The 23,602-nt window shown below is 40.2% G+C and overlaps 1 protein-coding gene across 1 annotated transcript in view; it reads left to right on the forward strand.

Annotated features, from left to right (window-relative positions):
* IQGAP2 (IQ motif containing GTPase activating protein 2) overlaps positions 1-23,218 on the forward strand; it is a 261,521-nt gene extending 238,303 nt beyond the window's left edge. Inside the window, exons 29-36 of the mRNA XM_058565585.1 lie at positions 596-698; positions 1,250-1,391; positions 10,231-10,318; positions 12,738-12,950; positions 14,575-14,735; positions 16,328-16,465; positions 17,546-17,654; positions 22,279-23,218. Of these exons, the coding sequence (XP_058421568.1) occupies positions 596-698; positions 1,250-1,391; positions 10,231-10,318; positions 12,738-12,950; positions 14,575-14,735; positions 16,328-16,465; positions 17,546-17,654; positions 22,279-22,392 (1,068 nt within the window). The 3' untranslated portion in view covers positions 22,393-23,218. The remainder of the gene's footprint in view (positions 1-595; positions 699-1,249; positions 1,392-10,230; positions 10,319-12,737; positions 12,951-14,574; positions 14,736-16,327; positions 16,466-17,545; positions 17,655-22,278) is intronic.
* The last annotated feature ends 384 nt before the right edge of the window (positions 23,219-23,602 follow it).

Here is a 23,602-nt window from a genome sequence, read left to right on the forward strand (position 1 = left end):
AATGAAACGCCCCAGCTGGGTTACTCACCTTTGATCCTTTTTTGGGATGTGAAGGGAGAACCAGCTGGTACAGCTAGGTCTCAGGCCAAGGCACCATGTGGGCATTTATGCCATCCCTCCCCATGGAAGATCTTCAATGCCGGACAGATTAAAATAGCTAATAGTGGTGATTTCTTTTTCTCTGAAGAGATATGGAAATGCCCTTCCAGTTTGCTACCAGTATTACCCAAGAGACTTCTATCTCATTTTAGATTCTTTCCCCCCAACTTTGACTTTTTCTGTAAAGGTGGAGAGGAGCACAGGGGTTCGGTGGTAGAGGGCTGCCGCTTGGCAGATCTTGCAAGATCTTGCTGAAAGAGGTTTTATGAACGCCTTTCACAAGCTACAATTTCTTGATGTAGAGTAGACACTTCCCTCTAAGATAAAAGTAAAACTGTATCTCTCTGTGGTCTCTAATAAATGTCAGACTTCTATTTAAGATTCAAATGATTGCAGAAGAGAATTATCGTGAAAACCTAGAAGGGGAACTATGTAACTATGGCAGCGGTTGAGAATTTACTTTTATCTTTGTGTGCGTGCTGCTTTCTGCGTGTAGCTCCTCTTGGAACACCAGGATGCGATTGCGCCTGAAAAACAAGACTTACTGAATGAACTGTTGGAATTGCTGGGAGAGGTGCCCAGTGTGGAATCTTTTCTTGGTAAGAGCTGTTCCTTCTCCTTATCCTCTGTTTTTTGTTCATTTGTTTTGTTGGTAGTTGGGTTTTCCTATACTACATCAAAATTTTTCCGGAATTTGATACTAAGCTTACTTAAAACATAATGACTACACTAGCCCCTTCCTACATTAGAGGTGCTGTAATTCATAGTGTCCTAGATTGTAAAACCACTTGATAGTCTTGAAGGTAAGTTCTAGAGATATCAGAAAGGATTTGTCAACATATATCATAAGGAAAGAAAAGAGCCACATTTATTAGAAATTCCCTGCTGTGTTCTCTGAGGATTTCTTTTAACAGTTCTCTCTTCTAGGAATTTTTTCATGTTTTGAATATCTAGGTCCCATGTTGCTTTCGAGTTTGAATCAAAGATTTAAAAAGCCACTTTAAGTGTATTGGAATGTGGTTTTTTATGAAGACCACGATCTCCTGTCCAGATACGGAGGCTTTCTTTCCCACAGAACCTGTGTCTTACCTTGTTGATGCCACCATCACAATGAGTGAACTGAAAGTATAGCAATCCTTTTTTTCTACAGGGGAGGGAGCTGTTGACCCCAACGACCCTAACAAGGCAAATACGCTAAATCAACTCTCAAAGACGGAGATTTCTCTTTACTTGACAAGCAAGTACGACTTAGGGGATGGCGAAGCTGTAGATGGCCAAAGCCTCATGATCAAGTAAGTTTCGGGCTTAAAGGGCACATGTCTCCAATGATGCATCTTAAATGGTGCAAATTCAAGTAAGGCTAAGTTGCCAAGTAATTCATTTTAAAATATCTGAATATTGAAATATGTTATCCATCAAACATCTGACCAAACAAAGCATAATAGACTCTTTATAATTTAAGAGGGAACTAAATACTATAATAGTTTATAAGGCCTGTCTTGTTTTTTAGTTTTCCATGTAGTAATCTGATTCTTTTTTAGTTTTTTCATGTAGTTTTCCATGTAGTAATCTGATTCCTTTCCTTTAAGAGATGAAGTGATTAGCTCAACCTGTGAAAGTTCTTAGCTAACTGAGGGAAATATCTGTTTCAAAGTGGTTCAAAAGATTAGTGAGGATATTAATACCCTGAACCAAATTTAATTTCTGGCATAAGATGTTGATGTAGAAGCTACACACAAGTTAAGATATAATGATATCATCTGGTTTATTGGCCTTCTTTCCTGTTAAACTGAGCCTGGATACGTTTACCAGCTCTGACTTTATTTATACTTTACTTCCTGCCCCCAAAGACTTCAAATGAAATATTCACACTTTTAATTAATACTTCCATCAAGTCCTCGTGGATATTCCACACCTGTCCTTTACACACAGAATAAGAAAGATTGAGATCCATGACACAACACCATAAATCAAACACCATAGACCAAAAACACGTGCTCACCAAACAACAGTTTCTAAGAACTCATATAAACAAAAGGATGTGTATTAAAACAGTTGTATATTGGGGTGCAGTTGAGATGGAATTGGGAAATGGGGACAAAAGGAATAAATACATATTTAAATAATACTTCACACGTTACTTCTAAGCTCCATGTCCTGAGTTCTGAGGTGGTTTTCAGTTGTGACAAGAGCGTTCTCTTCTGCCACTGGCATGCTTCAGACAGTACTCGTTTCCAGTTGGTTTTTTCCCAGATATTCATTAACCCATGAAAATGGCTAAAAAAGGCTTTCTGAGTGTGCTGTTGCCGTATGTGCTGCTTCTATTAGGCTTGTCTGTTTTATCCTCAGGTCATCTAAGGCTCCGTTTGTTCACGTAGCACATATTTGAGTGCCCACTCTGTCCACAGCACTGGGCTTGATGCTGAGGATACAGCTGTGAGCAAGCTGGTAAGGGTCCCTGCCTCCCAGGACAGAGGCCAGGGGCAGGGTTCGTACGCAACCTTGGCCTCAGAAGAGTTGAGGGCGCTTCCTTTAGACTACTGATGACCAAGTCAGACTGAACTTGCAGAGAGACAGCTCAGGGCAGGGCAACAGAGGAAAGGGGGAAAACTGTGGACTCCCCTCCCTGGGTCCTCTGAGCAGGTGCCAATTATCAAGGTCACTGGGAATACAGATTGTGTGGTTCTGCCATGCAAATTAAATTAGGCCAAGTACCCTATGATCTCATAAGCTTTGGGAAGAAATGTTTTCATAATTGGTTTTGTCTGTTATTTGAACACCATTTCCTAAATGCAGTCAACTCAAATGTCTGCATTAAAGAATGGAAATCACAATTTGGCTGGTCTAAAATATCAAATACTCAGAATGTCATATACATTTATATATATTTATACTTGTTTCTGAATGAGTCTCCACAGTTCTGTGAATTTTTGGAATTCACATTTTAAAAGAAAAACCAGAAAAGTCAGGCATGTTAGGCAGTGATGTGTCTTAGCCAGGGAAACCTGATGCGTTGTCCTGCTTGCCTCAGCCACCATGGGGCCCTCTCCCAGCTCCCTGCTGTGTGCTGGAAACAAATCCTGTCTACTCCCTTAATCACCACACCAAGTAGAGCCGGCCAGTGGTTTTATTTTTAGCTTTTTATTGTGGTAAAATATATATAACCTAAAATTTACCATTTTAACCTTGTCAACTGTACAATTCGGTGGCATTTAGTATATTCAGAATGTTGTGCAACCATCACTACTATCTAGTTCCAGAACATTTTCATCACCCCAAAAATAAACCCCATATCCATTAAGCAGTCACTCCCCAATATCCCCGGGCATCTTTCCAGGCCCTGCTCCCCAGTCTCTGACAACCACTAATCTGCTTTCTGTCTCTATGACCTTGCCTATTCTGGATATTTCATATAAATGGAGTCATATAATATGTGGCCTTTTGAGTCTGGCTTCTTTTACTCAGCATAATGTTTTTGGCTGAATAATATTCTATTGTATGCATATACCATGTTTATCATGGACATTTGGGTTGTTTCCACCTTTTGGCTCTTGTAAATAGTAAGGCTATGAACATTTGTGTACAAGTTTTTATTTGAACACCTGTTTTCAGTTCTTTTGGATATATACCTTGGAATAGAATTGCTGGGTCATATGGTAATTCCATATTTAGCTTTTTGAGGAACTGCCAAACGTTTTTTCCACAGTGGCTGCGCCATTTTATATTTCCCACCAACAACATATGAGAGTTTCAATTTTTCCACATCTTCACCAACACTTATTTTCTGTTTCATTTTTTATTATAGCCATCCTAGTGGGTATGAAGTGGCATCTCATTGTGGTTTTGATTTGCCTTTCCCCAATGATTAATAATGTTGAGTGTCTTTCCATATGCTTGTCAGCCATTTGTATATCTTTGTAGAAATATCTATTCAAGTCCTTTGTCCACTTTTTATTTATTTATTTTTTTTTTTGGTGAGGAAGACTAGCCCTGAGCTAACATCTGTTGCCAATCCTCCTCTTTTTGCTGAGGAAGATTGGCCCTGGGCTAACGTCCGTGCCCATCTTCCTCTACTTTATATGGGATACCACCACAGCATGGCTTGATAAGCAGTGCATCTGTCCGCACCCAGGATCTGAACCTGCGAACCCCAGGGCTGCGGAAGCCCTGGAGAGGAGAGGGGAGAACTTAACCGCTACACCACTGGGCCGGCCCCCTTTGTCCACTTTTTAATTGGATTGTTTGTCTTTTTGTGGCAGAGTTGTGAGAGTTTTTTTGTATAGTCTGGATACAAGACCCCTATCAGACATATGATTTGCAAATATTTTCACCCCTTCTGTGGGTTGTCTTTTTATTCTGTTGGTAATATCCTTTTCTGCACAAAAGTTTTTTAACTTGATGAAGTCTACTTTATCTAGTTTATCTATTTTGTTGTTGTTATTGCTTGTGCTTTTGGTCTTATATATAAGAATTCATTGCCCAATCCGAGGTCATGAAGATTTACTCCTACGTTTTCTTCTAAAAGTTCTGTAGTTTTAGCTTTTACATTTAGGGTCTATAATCCCTTTTGAGCTAATTTTTGTGTATGGTGTTAGGTAGGGGTCCAGCTTCATGCTTCTGCAGGTGGATGTCCAGTTGTCCCACCATCATTTCTTAAAGAGATTATTCTTTCTCCACTGAATGGTCTAGGCACCCTTATCAAAAGCCAATTGACCATACATGTGTGACTTTCTGCACCCTCAATTCTATTCCACTGATCTATGTATCTGTCTTCATGCTAGTACCACACTGCATTGATCACTGTAGCTTTATGGTAAGTTTTGAAATTGGAAAGTATGTCTTCCAACTTGTTATTTTTTCAAGATTCTTTTGGCTATGTGGAGTCCCTTAAAATTCCATGTGAATTGTAGGCTCAACTTTTCCCTTTATGCAAAAAAGGCTATTGGGCCAGTGTTTTCCTAAACTTGATAATTCACTGCATTCGTAGACCCCTGGGGTCTCAGAAAGCCTTCCTCCGGGTATACGTCATTATTGCGCCATTGTCACTGCTCACTAAATAGCTCAGTGATCAATGCAGATAACAATTTGAAATGAAAATTGACCAAGTAGCCTTCCCTGAAAGTGGATTTCGAGTATTTCCCCAAAGATTCAATAGAGTTAGCTTTGTGATGTTAGGCAAGCCTTACTTCCAAATACATTATGCTTTCTTTAACTATGTATTTAAAACTCATGATACTAACAGATAATTATGTGTCATTGACAGGGAACTTGAAGACCATCTAGTCTTAGACTTTGAGGTGAGGACATTAAAGTCTAAAATTATGAGAAGCAAGTAGCTAGTCACTGACATGCTTTAAATTCATATGGCATATTTCATTGATATTCCATTAAAATACACTTTGACATGTTGATTTGAAAACTCTTATGGGGGTGACTTTTTTCCAAGCTAATAAACCAAATTTCTACCCCAAACATATGAGATGGTTCTTGAGACTCTTCATTAGAAAACCAAATTTAACTAAAATCAGACAATCAGCTTTTTAGAAGTCGCTATAAAGTAGACAATCAGGGAATAGCAGTTGGGACATGAAAATACCTGGCTTTTCTCTATCAAAAAACTATCTTGCTTGCTTGTTGTGTTTTTAACTTTCAGAAATACCCCCTTATGATTAATTACAAAATCATTAGCTTTCCAGTGACAGGTAAATCTTCTTCATGGGGGTCCTTGCAGTTGCAGAATTTGAGGCATTATTAATCCATATGGTTATCAATTTAATACCATCCTAGTTTCATAATTGTTAATAATTAGATAAGGATAAAGATGATTATAATAGCAAACACCTATGTAGTGCTTACCATTTGCCAGGATCTGTCCTATAGATACAGATATGTAGATAATAACCTATATATAATATAATAACATACATGTATAAAATTTGTCATGTAATACTCTCAGTAACTCCAAGAGGCAGAGGTTATTACCTATATTTTACATATGAGTTAATTAGGCACAGAACAGGCAAAAATCCTTCCCTGGGTAGTACAGCTAATAAGTGGAGCATAGATTCAAACTCAGACCATCTTAAATCTTCCAGGGCCTAGACTCTTGATCACAGGGTTTTAGAACTCGTTGAGGGCAAGGTCATTGCTATTTGCACTCTTAGGAATCTTGGAATAAATCATGAGAATGATAGCAGAGCGGTTATTGCATAACCAATGCTGCGGCATCTTTCCAGGCCAAAGGGAAGGAATGACTGATAGATGTGAGGGACATGAAGACACACATTGGTGTGGGAAGAAACATTTCATTCCATTTCCCTCCTGTGTGTTGATGGAATAGGGAGCCTCAGTTTGAGCTGTTGGCACTTTGCCAATACTACCAAGCAAGGTGGTGGTAAAAGAACCAACAAAAAGAGCCTGGTTGAGGAGTCCTGGGAAGACTGGGATTACAGCCTCAGTCTGTCCCTTATTAGCCATAGGACTCTGAGCAAATCACCCAACCAACAGTTTCCACATCCGTCAAATGGAGACGAGGGGAAATTGAGGGGGAAGGAAGGGTCACGATGAGCAAATGAAGTCACGCATTGACACCTTATAAATGAGAAAAAACTATACAATTGTAAATCTCATAACTTGTGATTTAACTTAAAATATGTGCTCCTGATGGCCTTTATTAAGCTTATTTTCCTGCAAAAGTGTGTGTGTTTAGGTAGAAGGCGGTGTTTGTGGTTTTTAACCATACTTAGCTGCCTGAGTGCTTAAGTTGTCATCTCTTAAGAATTTTTTTCCTATCACATGATTCGGTTTAGGCATCCATCATCCCAACTGAAAGATATCCTTGGTTTTGGTTCAAACTGGCATGAGCACAAAATGGCTAAGGTAATATTTGAGATCTAGTGATAAAAACGCATAATCACATTATTAGGATTTTAAACAACTGGAAGTGTTCTGTAGCTTCCACAAACTTGAATTCCTTTTCAACCCTGGGCATACTGTAAGGCAGATGACTAAGGAGAGGCCCAGGAATGCTATGGTCAGAGAGTAATAACATACGCTGTATGAGTGGAATGGCCAAGCCTGAGGGGCCACACCAGTTTACAAGCGCCATGTGGTCTCATTTAGCAACAGTGGGATGTGAGCGCAGCTAAGAGGAGTAAACTCCCTGGTGTATTTCCTTTTTCTTAATTCTTCCTCAGAGTTAGAGACCTCCTCATTCAGGGAGGGTGGCGGAGTCCTTGGTTTGGTCAGCCTGTCTTACATATTGTTTGAACATGGGGCCAATACTCTAACCAGTTGACTTATGCTGGTCAGACCGTATCTAGAATATTGTGTTTGCATTGGGGTGGGGCAGGGGACACGCCTTGAGATCATTGGTACACTGAAATCTGAGCAGGGCTATGAACTCTCTTTAAATCTGGTTGTGAAGAGGTTTAAGGTACTGAGGGGTTTCGCTTAGAAAAAGGAAAGGTGGTAGGAGAGGAGATGGGGGACACCTTCTCTGTAGATTTGTGAGGCTGATGATGTGGAAAGGGAATTTGACTTGTTTTCTGCAACTCTAGAAAATAGTGATCTTCGTGTAACCCTTGAACCTCTTAGGTCTTAGTTGCCTTGTTTGTAAAATCAGGGGTTGCACTGTTCCCTGAAGGTCCCCCCAGTGCTGAAGTCTTATGACTGAACAGATCCAGTGAGTGGACATCACTGGGAGTCAAGCCTCTCAGAGTGAGCTTCCCATTTAAGAATGGAATGTTTCAATGCTGCATTTGCCAAAAGAAATTTAATGTGAGCCACACAAGTAATTTTAAATTTTCTAGAAGCCACATTTTTTAAAAGAAGCATTAAAATTAATTCTAACAATATATTTTATTTAACCCAACGTATCAAAAATGTTATCATTTTAATATGTAATCAGTGTAAAAAATTGTTAATGAGATATTGTGCATTCTCTTTTCATGCTAAGTCTTCAAAGTCTGGTGTGTGTTGCACACAGCACATCTCAGTTTGGACTAGCCATGGTTCAAGTGCCCAATTGCCACCTGTGGCCAGTGGCTGCAATTTTGGGCAGCATGGCTTTAGAGACCTTGTGACTGCATACCATGTGTCACACCCCAGAGAAAGCCTTTACGTACATCTTTTCATTCAGTCCTCGCATCAGTGCTCTGAGAGATTCCCATTATATAAATGAAAAAAACAAACCTATAGGGATTATGTAATTTGCACAAGTCCACACAGCTTGTAAGCAACAGGAGCTGTGATTCGACCTGAGATCTGTCTGACCCCAATGTCCTTAACCATGGGCATACTGCAGAGGGAGGTAATGAGTTCTCTGTCATGAAGCTGGATGGTGACGTATATGTAAGATGTCTGGGGTAGAATTTTGGCAATGGATTCCACAGGCCTGACACAGAGTAGAATTCCAAGAGAAAGAGGCTGTGTGGGCTGTTTGTCCTCCAGCAACTCCTGAGCAAATAAACATTCTTTGTCCCTGTCAGGGCAGGCTTTAGTGACTCCAGCCATTCTGGTCATCAGATAGCTTCTCGAAAGAGACGAGCTGGGAGTTTCCTGGAGGCATATATCATAAGTAGTTCCTAGAATATTATTTCAAATAAGAAACAGTCACTGTGCTTACATTTTTAAAATCATTCAAAGCTTTTATTTTTAACTCGATGTTCCCATTTAATACATTTCTAATGATGATTGGAGGAGGGGGGTGTGTGGGGAGGAAGCAGTCCTTGGCCCTCTCCCCCCAGCAACCTTGGGAACAGTGCCATCTCCCCACAGCTGTGATTAGCCATGAGCCCACCTTTGACTCTCAGTGGACTGTTTTCTGTGCATTCCCAGACAGCCCGTAAACCCCCGGCAGTGCAGGGTCATGGGCCAGAGGAAATGGTTGTGATCATGCTTCTCATACAGACTTGCAATAAATAAGAAATGAGAAAAATAATGTTTACAGATGGTTTATTGGATTTTTTCCTATTTTCAAAAATAATATATTTGGGATTTGAGAGTTTCCTCTGTCATTTGGGAGCAGTTGCCCAGATGCTTCAAAACGTGAACAATGTTTTATTTTCATTTTCATGCTGTGTGAACATTTCCTCCTGTAGTTGAGGAAGAAATTCATCATCCCGTGATACCATAAATGTCTTTGAAAGGACTGAGGTTAAACACAGCAACAGAGCTGTGATAAAAGTGACACTTCAGACCTCAATAGACCTGTTGATAATCTAAGGCAACTTCTGTTTAGGCTTCCTTGTTTTGGAAGGGAAGCTATATCCGATACTACTGTTCCCACTTGTGTAAAAGTGGGCCAACTTGACCATTTGCCTTGATGTTAACATCTTTTTACATAATCACATAGCCTGATCTTTTATTAGGATGCCATAAAGGACGCATGAGAAGATATGTGGTTTTAGCACTTCCAATTTTCCAGCTCTTACCTTTTCGCTGAGCAGCTCTTGTATTCTCTACCACCTGAAGACAAGGCTCCAGGCCCCCAGTGTGTTAGTTCCCCCACCAGACCTGAGGTTCTTGCACACCATCCTCCTGGCTGCCGTGCCAGCCGTCAGCTGAAGCCTCCGCAGCCCGCACGCGACTTCTGCTCCCCCTGTCCTGGAAGCTGTTTCGTAACTTCTCAGAACAGGAACGGTAGCAGCTGGTCTGGCTCCTGAAGGCTTATGATGTATTCAACAGGCTCAGAGGTTTAAATGGTATTAAAGTAAGGAAAGGAGGATGTTCGATATCATGCCTGCACCCTCTACAGTAGCGCACCGTACCAGCAGCTCTGGTGCCTCTTGCTCATAAGAAGTCGTCTCAGTCTAAAAAGAAGAAAAAGTATTTAGATAAGGAATCTGATGACATGCTTGTGCCCATGTTACTGACAGTATTATCCTACAACATCAAGCATATAAAACCCAGATTTCCATGATCAAGCATTCACAAACTTTCAGTAGACTTAGAGCAGTTTCAGGAGACTTAGAGCAGACATAGTGAATTTCTGCAGGACTGTTTTACTTTAAGGGATTATCTTTGAAGCTTCATTTTTGTACGTGTTTGTGCACTCCCTCAAGAGAAGCAGATATTTGTGCATCAGGACTGCTGTCTGAAAGTCTGTCTCTTCTTTCTCTGTTTTGTAAGGACCAAAAAGCTGATAATTGACGTGATCCGGAACCAACCAGGGAACACATTGACAGAAATCTTAGAGACACCAGCAACTGCACAACAGGTAATTGGTCTTTGAGTGTAAAGTCATAGGTACCATAGATGGGAGTTGATTTTATTAATCTTCCTGTCCAGTGTTTACTGTTATCTCAGAAAAACAGTATCTGACATGGTTTGAAAGTAAGGAATTTTATCTATTACTCTGGCCAGCTGAGTTCAGCCATATATAAAATCCATATGGAATATCAGTGGGAATGAAATAGAAAATGCAGCACCAAGTTTATGCTGAATGTAATTTTGTCCCAGATTAGAAAGATAGTTCTGGGTCTTTCAAAGCCTCTGAATGTTTATCATAAACTTTATCACACAGTGGATGGGCAGATAAGTCAGTTAAGAGAGAGTTCTGGTCAACAGGATGTAGGAAAATACCTCTCATATCTTATGTATTTGCTAACTTGAAGAAGCGAAGAAGCATCTCACACATTAAAACTATTTTCCAAATGCTTCAGAAGCTAGTGTCTTGAGTGCATTGGGTCAGAGCACCATTATCCTGCTGTAAGTAACTAAAGTTGCAGAACAGTCTTGCATTAAACTTTTTATCGACGTCTTTTACAATGCATCGTTTAGTTGGTTCTGAATTAAGTTAATTTCAGTGGTATTGCTTTAGTATCAGTAATTGCCACTCCGTAAACAAAAGTTAACAAAATTTTCTAATTAGTTACTACTTAGCAGACCTACACATAATTTTCCTGAATCATTCTTAATTGGTTGCCAAGAAATCATTCTGTCAGTTTTTTTGTGTGTGTGTGAGGAAGATCAGCTCTGAGCTAACATCCATGCCAATCCTCCTCTTTTTTTTTTTTTGTGAGGAAAACTAGCCCTGAGCTAACATCTGATGCCAATCCTCCTCTTTTTTTTGCTGAGGAAGACTGGCCCTGGGCTAACATCCGTGCCCATCTTCCTCTACTTTATATGGGACACCGCCACAGCATGGCTTAACAATTGGTGTGTCGGTGCGCACCCGTGATCCGAACCGGTGATCCCCGGGCCGCTGCAGCAGAGTGCTCGCACTGAACCGCTTGTGCCACCGGGCTGTCCCGGCCAACCCTCCTCTTTTTGCTGAGGAAGACCAGCCCTGGGCTAACATCCGTGCCCATCTTCCTCTACTTTATATGGGACGCCGCCAAGCATGGCCTGACAAGCGGCGCGTCCGTGCGCACCCGGGATCCCAACCTGCGCCGCCAGCAGCGGGGCGCACGCACTTAACCGCTAAGCCACGGGGCCGGCCCCCATTCTGTCAGTTTTTAATAAGAAAATATAAAATAGAACTTCGAGTTATCTGATGTTTGTTAATGCGTGAATATTTTTTAGACAATGTGGGTCGAATATCCTACTAATTTAGTATGAGAGTTCTAGTCCTTATTGAATATTTCATTTTTCTCCAAATGTGGCATAGTCACTAAGGATGCAGACTTTTGAGATCAAGTACAGCTCCACACCTCCCAGCTAGGTAATGCTAGGCACATAGAAGTGTTTCTGTGCCTTAGTTTCCTGAACTGTAAAAGGGGAATAATTATATTGGTACCCAATTCGCAGGCAGGAATAAATGAGTTAAAAGACATTAAGTAGATAGAATAATATCTGGCACATATTAAGTGCTCAATAACGGTGGCTGCTCCTGCTACTGTTGTGATTTACTGCTGACCTGGTAAACTGGTCCTGTGTCATGATGTTGACCTGTCCATCGTGTGTCTATAACGTTTGTATCCTTAGACGTTATCTATTGTGTCCATCAATTGTGTAGTACAATGAAATGGGAAGATTACCAGTCTCTTTTTATTGTTTTTTTTGAACAAGCTATCCAAATTGTATTCATTCATTCATTTACTCATCATTTATTTGGGAATTTATTATATGCTGGAATATTCTTATTGCCTTTGATTCAAAGAAACCCTGCAGGTTTTTCAGAGTTAGTAGTTCAAGAGTGATTCCCTTATCAGAACAGAGGGCTCTGACTGCCTTCATGGCTGATGAATCTCCATAAATGTGGCTGGTGTGTGCGAGTTGAGTTGGGTTCTGGATGTTCAGTGTTCTCACAGCCATGTTTTAATGGATAATCTAGTTTTAGTTCCCTCAACTGGACTAACCAGGAATTGAAATCCTTCCATCCAGGGAATTAAAAATATCAGTTATCCACTGTAAGATGTCCATTACTAAGGGGATTTTTCACCTTAGCAAGAAGGTACCTATTTAGAATTTTGTCCAAATCAGGCCTGCCACCACTGCTATGCTTCTTAAAAAGATGAAGTAATTTCTTTCCAAAAACCTACTTCAAAATCCATGGAGAACATATTCTGATTCTGCTCTTTGGGCTTTGGCTTGAGGACTATTTTCATTCTGACATTAACTTGCATTGTGTAGTTTCTGAATCGGTGAGATTCGAGGATCAGAGAAAAATCAACTTCTCTATATTCCCTTTTCAGGAAGCAGATCATGCCACAGACATGGTGAGCCGCGCAATTGTAGATTCCAGGACTCCAGAAGAAATGAAGCATAGCCAGTCTATGGTGGAAGATGCACAACTGCCCCTTGAGCAGAAGAAGAGGAAAATCCAGAGGAATCTTCGGACGTTGGAACAGACTGGACATGTGTCATCCAAAAATAAGTACCAGGACATTCTCAATGAGATTGCCAAGGTTTTTGGAAATAGTATTCTTTCTTCTTAACTTAACAGACATTTGCTAATCATTGGTCACATGCTGGGCACTCTGTGAGGTGACATGAGGGATTCATACTTGTATATGCCATGGTCAATATTACAGATTTTTAAAAGTTTCAAAGCAGTTGATGACTTTTAATAGAGAACAGTCACAACTCCCCCAAGTCATTAGAAGAGTTGACACACAACAGAAATAAATGCTCAGGAAATGTAATAGACAAGTTTCATCTATACCTTTAAGCAATACCTACTAGTTTTAAAAATGACACTTTTAGGAGAGTTCTCTCTTGAGTTGTTAGTTGTCTTGGGATGTGCCACTGAGATGGTAACTGTATCCCTGAGAATTTGCCTCTGAGCAGTTTAGCCTAAATGCTTTTCAGACTTAAAGGTTGGTTTCTGTTTTCTCATCCCATATTTTTACAGTTGAGAAACTTCCTGAGAAACGGATCTCAAATTAGTGCAAGGAAACATCAGAGGAAATGGCTGAGATCTGTTTGCCAAGGATAAGGAAGTATATATTTGGGTTAAAAGGACGTTTCATTCTTTTTATCCAAACATGCAAATTAAAATGGGTCCAGAGGTTAAGGGCAGTTAAATGATCAGAAAAAAATAAATTTTCTCACCTTCTGCGAGGGAAATGCACTCAGCTTCATTCTTCCATGGAAAGTTATGAGTAACTCAAGGGAAGTAGCGTTTCTTTCTATAGAGCTGGGGTAGGAAATATTTCTCTCTGGGAATATGTAATAGAGAAATTGATGCTTTTGCCTTAAAAAAAGAAAAAAGGTATCGTGAAGGCATCTACCAAAAGATTCTACTTAATGAAGAATTTTTGCTTAAGGAGGGTGTACATGTGTCTGTCTGTCTTTGGATTCCTAGGGTAATGGTTTTTAATTTATCCGCAAAGGAAAAATAATATTAAACAAGCACCATTTTTGTTAAATGGAACATTTTCATAATTTAACCAGTAGAATTACAAAAAAAAAAAAAATCTTACATCTGTAAGTTTAAATATAGCATTGCTTTTGTAACCTGTGAGCAGCTTGGACAAGTTTATGTTCCAGGAACTCTATTTAAATCCAAGTAATAGTTTTCAAAGCTGAATCTTTTCAGTCTGTCTTGAGAGCCCAGTTGTTGTTTTTGCAAACTTTGAGAAATATTTCCCAGATTAAAAAGCATATTTTTTTTACTTATTTCTAAAATGAATGCAGTGATTAAATGTAAACTTTCCAGTGCCAAGTATTCTTCAAAGAGGAATGTTCAAAATATTCTGAAGAAATTGCTTGTCTCCTGCTAAAGTCTTCCTTGTGCCCCTTTTAAAACACTGTTTTTCTAAAATTGCTTCTTTGCTTTTCCACCAAGAAAAAAATAAACCTTAGCAACTCACTAAAAGTGAGAAATGGACGCTTTCCAGTTCTGAAGTAGGAAAGAATGAGCACACTTCGGTGTTGTGCGAGTAGAAGAAGCTGTCCGAGATCAGCTACCAGTTCTCACGGTCACGAGCAGTGACTCACCACTTGACAGTCTTTGTGTCCCAAATGAGCAATGTTATAAAGCAAACTTCTGCTTAAATCTCAGATCACAGCCTCGCCTTGTTGTTTTAGGATATTCGAAATCAAAGGATCCATCGTAAGCTTCGAAAAGCTGAATTGGCAAAACTTCAGCAGACCCTGAAGGCGCTGAACGAGAAGGCAGCGTTTTATGAAGAGCAAGTTAATTATTATGACACCTACATAAAGACTTGTGTGGACAACTTAAAAAGAGGGTATGTTAAAATCATGTCACACTCATTTGTAACATCGTGATTCATATGGGGTGTCAATTCTTCTCCAGTCCTGGGCTGTTGGGTTCGGTTTGGAAGCAAACTGTTTGCTTTATGTTATAACCAAAAACTAGAATCTCAGCTTTATTATTTGCCACCGTGGACTAAGAAATCAGGGATGTAGAAACTGTTAAATTCCCCACCAGCATTGGAATTAAAGTAGCTTACCCTGTTGTATTCTAAGCAAGTAGCTTCAACACTTAGGGAGGCACTTCCATAATTCCTTTTGTCTTTTTTTAGTCAAAGGTGTTTTTAAAACGCTATTATAAAAAAAAAAGCTACTCTTTTTTTTGGAATGTTTACAATAAACAATGTTTTATATACTTGATAATGTTAGGTAATGCCAGATATTTGCTAATTGCACAGTGCAGCTTAATGATTTTAAGTTGCTTAGTGGTTTTAAAAAATCACTATTGACACAAAAGACAAAATTTGGCAGTTCTCCATTACCCATTAGCATGCGTATTATAGATTTTTTATATACAATATAGCCACTTTTAATGAGTATTCTTTGCTCATAATTATTCTTATCACTAGACTAAGGTCAATACTAAATAAATTTTAATTACCCATTTAAATATGTAATACAGTATTTTCACATAATCCTTGTAGTCAAATTGACAGTAAGCAATGGTGCTGTATGGAAAAATCAATTGCATTAATCATAGAAGATTTGATGAAGGGAAATCACCACATTTAAATCTCAGTTATTCGGGCCCCACTAGTTCTGAATTTTAATTCATTTGCTTGTGGCCTGTAAATTACTTTTACTCTATTCCTAGGAGGCAAAAGTTGGTCAAGCTAATATTCAGTAGAAATAAGGTTGTTAAGGGTTTTCTTTACATATTTATTGCGACTACTTTCAGGCACCTTACAACCCCTGCGGCCAGGTGAGCTGGGATTGAATTCTGATTCTCTTACATGTGTGATCTTGAACCAGTCCAGCGCACTTCTCTGAGCCTCCGTTTTCTCATCTTTAAGGTGGGATTAAGAGTATAGTACCAGCCTCACAAGTATTGTTATGAGAGCTAAATGAAATAGTATATGGGAAAGGAATTTATTCACTTCAGAGCCCTATAAGCAATGTTAATTTTGTAAACGGGAGGCAATATTTATAAAGCACTTGAAACAGTGCATCCCTGTAGTATTTGTTGAATAAATTAAAGCAGTCCTGGTAATACCTGTACTTAGGAAAACGCAGTTTCATGTTCTTGCACCAAAGCTGCTTGTGAAATGACTTAATCTAGCCACTTAGTTCAATATGCCTGAAAAAAATAGAGTACAAGTTTTATGAAAAATATTAGCCTGTAATTCAAACTTCAGTCATTTTGAAAATTGCTTTCCCTTCAACAGTTCAGTAGTAAGGTTTTACCCCGTGGGGAAAATTGCCACCTACATAACAAAATAAAAAGTGGCACATTCCGTGCAGTGGGGAACAGGTACGAACAGTGATGTGCACCTGGGCAAGGTTATGGCACCACCAGAAATATGTGTTTGCCATCGTGATGACACACGGTTTGTTCTTATTTTGTCAGAAATTCTCGGAGATCAATTAAACTAGATGGAAAAGGAGAACCCAAGGGGGCAAAGAGAGCAAAGCCGGTGAGGTACACAGCGGCGAAGCTGCACGAGAAAGGTGTCCTCCTGGGGATAGACGACCTGCAGACGCACCAGTGAGTGCCCTGGAACCTGCACAGGACACACGCGCCCTCTCATCACTCACGGACAATCTGACTCACATTTCCTCAGTGTCCTGTGGCCTTTGAAGAAAGCTTCCTTTGGCCCATCTCGGCTTACCCTTGATTACAGATGACAGGGGGAAAATCCATGTATTGTAATCTCTCTCTTCCCATCACGCCTTTAGCATCTGGTCTGTCGGTCAGATGAAGTGCTGATCAAGTGATGTGTTTCCCGTGGCTTGTCCAGGGGCTTAGGATTTGCCAGCCTCCGCTGTCCCTCCAATAGAACTGAGTCATAGCAGTGAGAATGAAGGGCTGTCTTTTGGTCTTGATAGATGAGAGTTATTTACAATTGCAAAGTATTGCCTGTCTGATTTCAGATCCACGGATTGTATGCCAACCCCTGGGTCAGAGCCATCCCAACAGTGCGTTGTTAGTGTGTGTATTTGAGATGGAGGAGGAAAGGGAAACCCTCCTCCGAGGCCCCACACCAGGCACCAGTGGGTTCTCCGTTTTACAGGGACCTTGAGCCACGTGCCCCATTGGTCCCTGTCCTTTGGCGGGGGGGAGCCAGACGCACTCTGTGTCTCCTCTCTAACTCCTGCCTTCCTCCAAGGCCTGGCTTCTGCTCCATTTATCCCGTCAAACCTTCTCTTGACTACACTGCCTCAGAGAAGATGCTTGTCCCTCTTTCAAGTTTCTATGAAAGTGATCATCTGAAATACTCAACCCACCCGTCAGCAGTATAAGTCAATATTTAATTCTCACGTTCTGTGACTCTCATATATTTCCAACTATATTTTACGCACTTTCAAAGCAAGGACCATATTTTGCATTTCTCTCATAATGAAACACCTACTTCATTGCTCTGTGAGCCACAGATCTCAACAAGAGCCATCAAACCTAGTTTTAGTGAGCAGAGTGGAGGAAAGATGATGGGAGGTTTTGGGTGACTTCCGTAGGATTTTCCCAGTAGACTGTTGGCTAAGAATGGTAACTTAGGATTCCATTAATTTGTTTCAGCTTTAAGCGTGTACTTGCAATTCCACATGTCAATGTCCTTTTCTTCACTAGGTTTAAAAATGTTACATTTGATATCATATCTACTGAAGATGTGGGCATCTTCGATGTCAGGTCAAAGTTCCTGGGTGTTGAGTTGGAGAAGGTGCAGCTCAATATTCAGGTAAGCTGGGATCCCTGTCCCTAGAGGGTGAGTTTTATAGTGGACAACATTCAGGGCTCCCCGCCTTGCATTCTTCGTGACAACGATGAAATTTAACAGAAGACCAATGTAAGCCTTATTTGCCAATATTAATTTAAGTGTTGATGATTTTTTAAAAGCCATGATATTTCAAATTACTGGAATTTAAAATGCCTTACACGGTAAACCAAAGCAGTCACTTTTTCTAAGCCGTGTTTCCATTTTCAAGCTTAGAGAAAATAATAATACAAAAGTATTCAGAGCTATTAAGGAAAGGCTGGAAAGTTTCCTTTTATTAGCAACTTGCATTTCTTTCTAAGACTGCTCATGATTGGAACTTTCCTGATCTCATTTCTCCTTCCTAGAATTGTTTTTACATCAGTTTCTTAAATCTATTTGTTAAATGTTTGGGATCATAGGAATGAAGGACATTGTGCAAAATAGGTATCTATAAATAGATAAATAGTGTTTGCAGTCTGAATTATTGCAGTTTTCTCACAAGAACCATATTTAAGCCAAATATACAGAAACTGAGAAATCCAGTTTATGTGCCACACAAAAAAATAAATAAATAAATGGAGGGGAGGGTACAACAAATGTGTAAGTTCATCTGCTCGCAACTTCTTAATCCTTAGCACAGGATCAATTTAGAGAAGTAATTTTTTTCTTTTTCATATAAGTTTTTAAATGGAAATAACACCTATTTACCTGGAGTCCAAATTACCTGTAAAATGGTTTCCAGGTATTCTGCATGTATCTACATGAATCACCCTAATAAGCCACTGGGAGTGATGTAAGTTCCAGCCTCACTGTCTGCTCAGCCCGTGGCTGACAACCCTGAAATTACCTCCTCCTCCCGGGAGCAGATCCCCAAGACCTTCTTTTCTCTCTAGCCTTTGGGAAAATGGAAGCAAATGGGTTTGCTAAGGACATTGAGATAATGGAATAAATTAGAGTTCAGAGAGAAAAATTAAAGATATTACATAATTATGAAAAGCATACTTAAGTAACTATCGTTTTCTAACTTATTTTAAATATCACTAAATATATCCATTTAATGATTTAACTGGGAGTCTTGAGTTACTTTATGTAACACTTAGATAAATATGAGAAGAGAAAAAGAATGCGCTTGTGGTGATGTGCCTTGGTTAGTGATTCTTCTCTAGATGTGGCAAAGACATGTGATTGCCAAGAAGGAGATGACCCAAGGCCAAGTGACCAGGTGATGCCTGTCTAGAGATGCCTCAGGAATGCCATGGGACTTCCTGTGAACACTGGTGCCAATACCAAGCTTCGCTTGCTCCTTTGTTCAGGATTTGTATGCAGTAGGATTAGCTATTCACACCATTCATCATACACACAATTGATTGTGAAATGTTACTCCCTAGCTGTATGCAGGTAGCTAATAGGCTCCAGATTTTTTAAGTCGTTAACATATCATCAGGACCGGGGCCGGCCCAGTGGCGCAAGCGGTTAAGTGCGCGTGCTCTGCTGCGGCGGCACGGGGTTCGCTGGTTTGGATCCCGGGCGCGCACCAACGCACTGCTTGTCAAGCCATGCTGTGGCGGCATCCCATGTAAAGTGGAGGAAGATGGGCATGGATGTTAGCCCAGGGCAGTCTTCCTCAGCAAAAAGAGGAGGATTGGCAGATGTTAGCTCAGGGCTGATCTTCCTCACAAAAAAAAAAAAAAAAAACGCTTCAATATATTTGGGCCGGCCCCGTGGCTTAGCGGTTAAGTGCGCGCGCTCCGCTGCTGGCGGCGCAGGTTCGGATCCCGGGCGCACACCGACGCACCGCTTCTCTGGCCATGCTGAGGCCGCGTCCCACATACAGCAACTAAAAGGTTGTGCGGCTATGACATGCAGCTATCGGGGCTTTGGGGGAAAAAATAAATAAATAAATAAAATTAAAGAAAAAAAAAATCCTGTTTAAAACATATCATCAGGACCAGCTACATAATTTGCAGGGCTCAGTGGAAAATGAAAATGCGGAGCCCCTTGTTCAAAATTATTAAGAATTTCAAGATGATAACAGCAGAGCATTAAACCCAGTGCCAGGCCCTTCTGATCATGGGACTCTGGACAGTTCAAATGCCCAAGGCGCCTGCATATAATAGCTGTCAGACATAAAGTCAGACTTCTATTTATATGTATGGCTTCCAGACAATTACCTTGTCATCTGAATTACCAAAGAGAAACACGATGGCCAGGTCTGCAGTGTGAGTCAAGGACTGGGAACAGGACAGAAGTTCCTGAGAGGACAAAGGGAGATCCCGTCTAACATTATGTTCCTAGGTTTTCCTGAGCCTGCTCTTGCCTTAGTTCCTAAAGATTATATCTAATTCTATCCTATAGCTACAGGCCATACACAGGCGGTGTGACTGACGTGAACATGTTCTGCTTACACAAATAAGGGCAGTGTTTATTGAAGGCTGCAGGGTTGGCATTCTTCTTTCCCAGATGAAGATCTGAGGTTCAGAGAGCTCATTATGGAAGAGGCAGCTGGAGTCCACGCTCTTCACCACCCTGCTCCGCTGCCTTTCTCACAGGATTCCAGTTGATCCTGACAAGACAAGGGTGGCTTACAAAGAGACTGCAGAGGCCTTGGTCTCATATACCCAGTAACACCCCTGTGAGGTTGGCAGTGTTAGCCTCAGTTTCACACAAGGAAACAGAACTTCAGAGAGGTCATATGATATCGCAAGGTCCTAAGATAGCAAATGGTGGAGTTAAAACTAAAATCTGGTCTTGCACCCACAAGGGCAGTCGTTTTCTCTGCTCCGCACCTTGGGGGCCCAGCTACACCCCTGCTTACACCGTTCCTTCTCAACTTTACCATAGTGGTTTAATTCTTTGCAAATAGACTTGGATTAACAGATGTTGCCTTTCCCAAAGGAAAAGTGAATCTCCACTGCCCTATAATAGGTAAAAGCATTCTTGACAAAAGAACGTCAATTCCTGATGGAATTTCCGGCCCAGAAGCATATCTAAATAATGTAACATTTAAGTGAGCGAGCTTGGAGGTAATTGAGGGAGTGGAGGAGGAAGCTGGCAAGAGCCAACGTTCTCTCAAAGATGGCTCCAACTTCTGCAGCAAGCTTTGCTTAACGGAGACTCAAGGCCTTATCATTAAGAACCAAGAAGTTTCCAAAGAGATGATTAGGCATATGTGTGTGGTGATGGAATGTAGTCTTTGAGTGCTGAACATGATGTAATCTATGCAGAAATCAAAGTATAATGATGTACACTTGAAATGTTACCCCAATAAAAAATAAAAGACAAAAGGAAAAAAAAAGGAACCAAGAAGTTTCCAGAGCTAGAAACAAGGAAATGAGACCTGAGGCTTAGCCTAGGGCAGTTCGGGAATGATATCTTCTATTTGGAAAAGGCCTCCTCTCCTGTATTATTGTGAAATGTTACTGCTTAGTCATATGGCTGGTGTGACCTAGTTATTAATTTTAGCAGGAGAGTTTATTTCCTTTGCTTATGTGGTGGCAATGAAACATAGTATGATAGACTGACTTGAGAATGAGGGCTGTTCTCAATACAAGAACAGAAGTAGTCTAGATTGAAAGGAGTTGCTTTGTACAGCGGTCTCCAGATTTCTGTCACACAGCTTCATCAGTAAATAGCATGATCACTTCTCGCCCTTTGTACATATTTATTTATAAAGTGTACGTGCTCCTACCACTGTACTCAAAATGTACTTTATAAAATATATATAAAATTTAAATGTTTAAAGAATGGGAAAAAATAAAAATAAATAGGAGTTCTAATATTCTGTTTGCTCCCTGATGGACTATCTTATTCCACTTTAGAAAACACTGCTGTTCTTTTTTTTGTTGTTGTTGTGAGGAAGATCAGGCCTGAGCTAACATCCGTGCTAATCCTCCTCTTTTTGCTGAGGAAGACCGGTTCTGAGCTAACATCTATTGCCAGTCCTCCTCCTTTTTTTTCCTTTTTCTCCCCAAAGCCCCAGTAGATAGTTGTATGTCATAGTTGCACATCCTTCTAGTTGCTGTATGTGGGACGAGGCCTCAGCATGGCCGGAGAAGCGGTGCGTCGGTGCGCGCCCGGGATCCGAACCCGGGCCGCCAGTAGCGGAGCACGCACATTTAACCGCTAAGGCGTGGGGCCAGTCCAACAGTGCTGTTCTTAAAGATATGCCCCATCTTGCTGGAACATTGTGTTTTTAATTTTTCAGTTAAAAATTATATATCTGATATTAACTTAAGGATAGTGGTTTTCTTTCATGCCTTCCTTATCAATTCTAAAAATCTATTTTCTTTCGTCTAGGTAAGTGATTCTCAAAGTATAGCACCCAGATCAACAATATCATCATCACATGGGAACTTGTTAAGATGCAAATTCTTGGGCCCCACTGCAAAGCTGCAAAGTCAGAAAATCCTAGGGATGGGGCCTAGCACTCGGTGTTTTAACTAGCCTGTGTTTTTAACCAGATGATTCGGATGCACACTAAACTTTAAGAACCCCCACCTAGGTCATTCTGTCAACTGAGTCTTATTTCCGTCAAATTCTCCTAGAATGTTTTTTGAATGTGCGAAATGTCAAATTTGAGATTTACTGATATTCCTTACAATTTCAGGATTTACTTCAGATGCAGTATGAAGGAGTGGCTGTGATGAAAATGTTTGATAAGGTGAAAGTGAATGTCAACCTCCTCATATACCTGCTGAACAAGAAGTTCTATGGGAAGTGAAGTGCCTGCAGAGGTTTTGCGGATTCTGGGCCACCTGGATTGGGAAATGAATCTGTTCAGTATTTTTGTTGTTAAACATGATTGAAATCACTGCTTATAACGTGTGATTTTTTTTTAAAGACCAAAACTGTTCCGAAGAATGTACCCACTGTGCCTTTTTGATAATTTGATACTACAGTAGAATGATACACGAAATGAATTAATGTAAACAATTCCACATTATACTCTGGTATAGGTACTCTGATTTAAAACTTTGGACGTTCTGTGATTTGTTTGAAAATAGGGAGAAAATTAATTTAGCTGACTGGGGACAAATGTGTAAACCTATTTTCCTATGAAAAAGATTTTAAATGTCCCATTTGAATAACACAATTCTTCATAGATTTTTTTTTTTAATCTGTGGAGAAATGGAACCCTAATTATTTGTAATGAATTATTTAGATATACTTAGTTCTAAGCCCTGTCTTCTGGGAGTTACCGATTTTAAAAGAGAACTTTTGTGCAATTCAAAATGAAGATTTTATAATAATTGAAAGTGACAATACAATAACACTTTCTGTATAAAAGTATATATTTTATGTGATTTATTCCTACTAAATAAAGTGCACTACTGCCTCATGGTAAAGACTCTTGTACCCAGAGCCTTTAAGTGACTAAGGAACAACATGGACGGTGATCCTAGGCCCCCACCTCCACCCCTCACAATTCATTTGAATACTTCAGTTGTGCCTCTCAATTTTTTAATGCAATAAAATCAGTATCTAGATGGTTTTTAAATGTATTCTTTGAAAATGGTTTTATGTAAAATAAATGTTACTCAATTACATTAATTTGGTTTTTTGGTTGTCTTAATAAACTCAAATCATTTAGCGGGTAGGAGAGGGTTCTTGGTGGGGCTTATCAGGAAAAGAAAGACTGCGCCTTATGCTGTATGTGTCAGGGTACCAAGAGATGCCAAACCCTGTGGCTGAAACGAGATAGAAGTTTGTTTCTCTCAAATTCGGTAGTTCCAAGGTAAGTGTGCAGGCCTCCGAGGTTATCTGGGGATCTAGCCTGGCTAGTGGGCTCTGTCATTGTCACTGATTCCTGGCCAGCTGGGAGGGGGACAGAAGTCCAGGGCAAGCATTTTAAGGTACATATGTCACTTGTGTTTGCATCCCATGGACCAAAATCTAGTCCTGTGGCCACAACTAGCTTCAAGAAAGGCCAG

This window comes from Diceros bicornis, chromosome 1 (genome assembly GCF_020826845.1).
Source record: "Diceros bicornis minor isolate mBicDic1 chromosome 1, mDicBic1.mat.cur, whole genome shotgun sequence".
Lineage (NCBI taxonomy): Eukaryota > Metazoa > Chordata > Mammalia > Perissodactyla > Rhinocerotidae > Diceros > Diceros bicornis.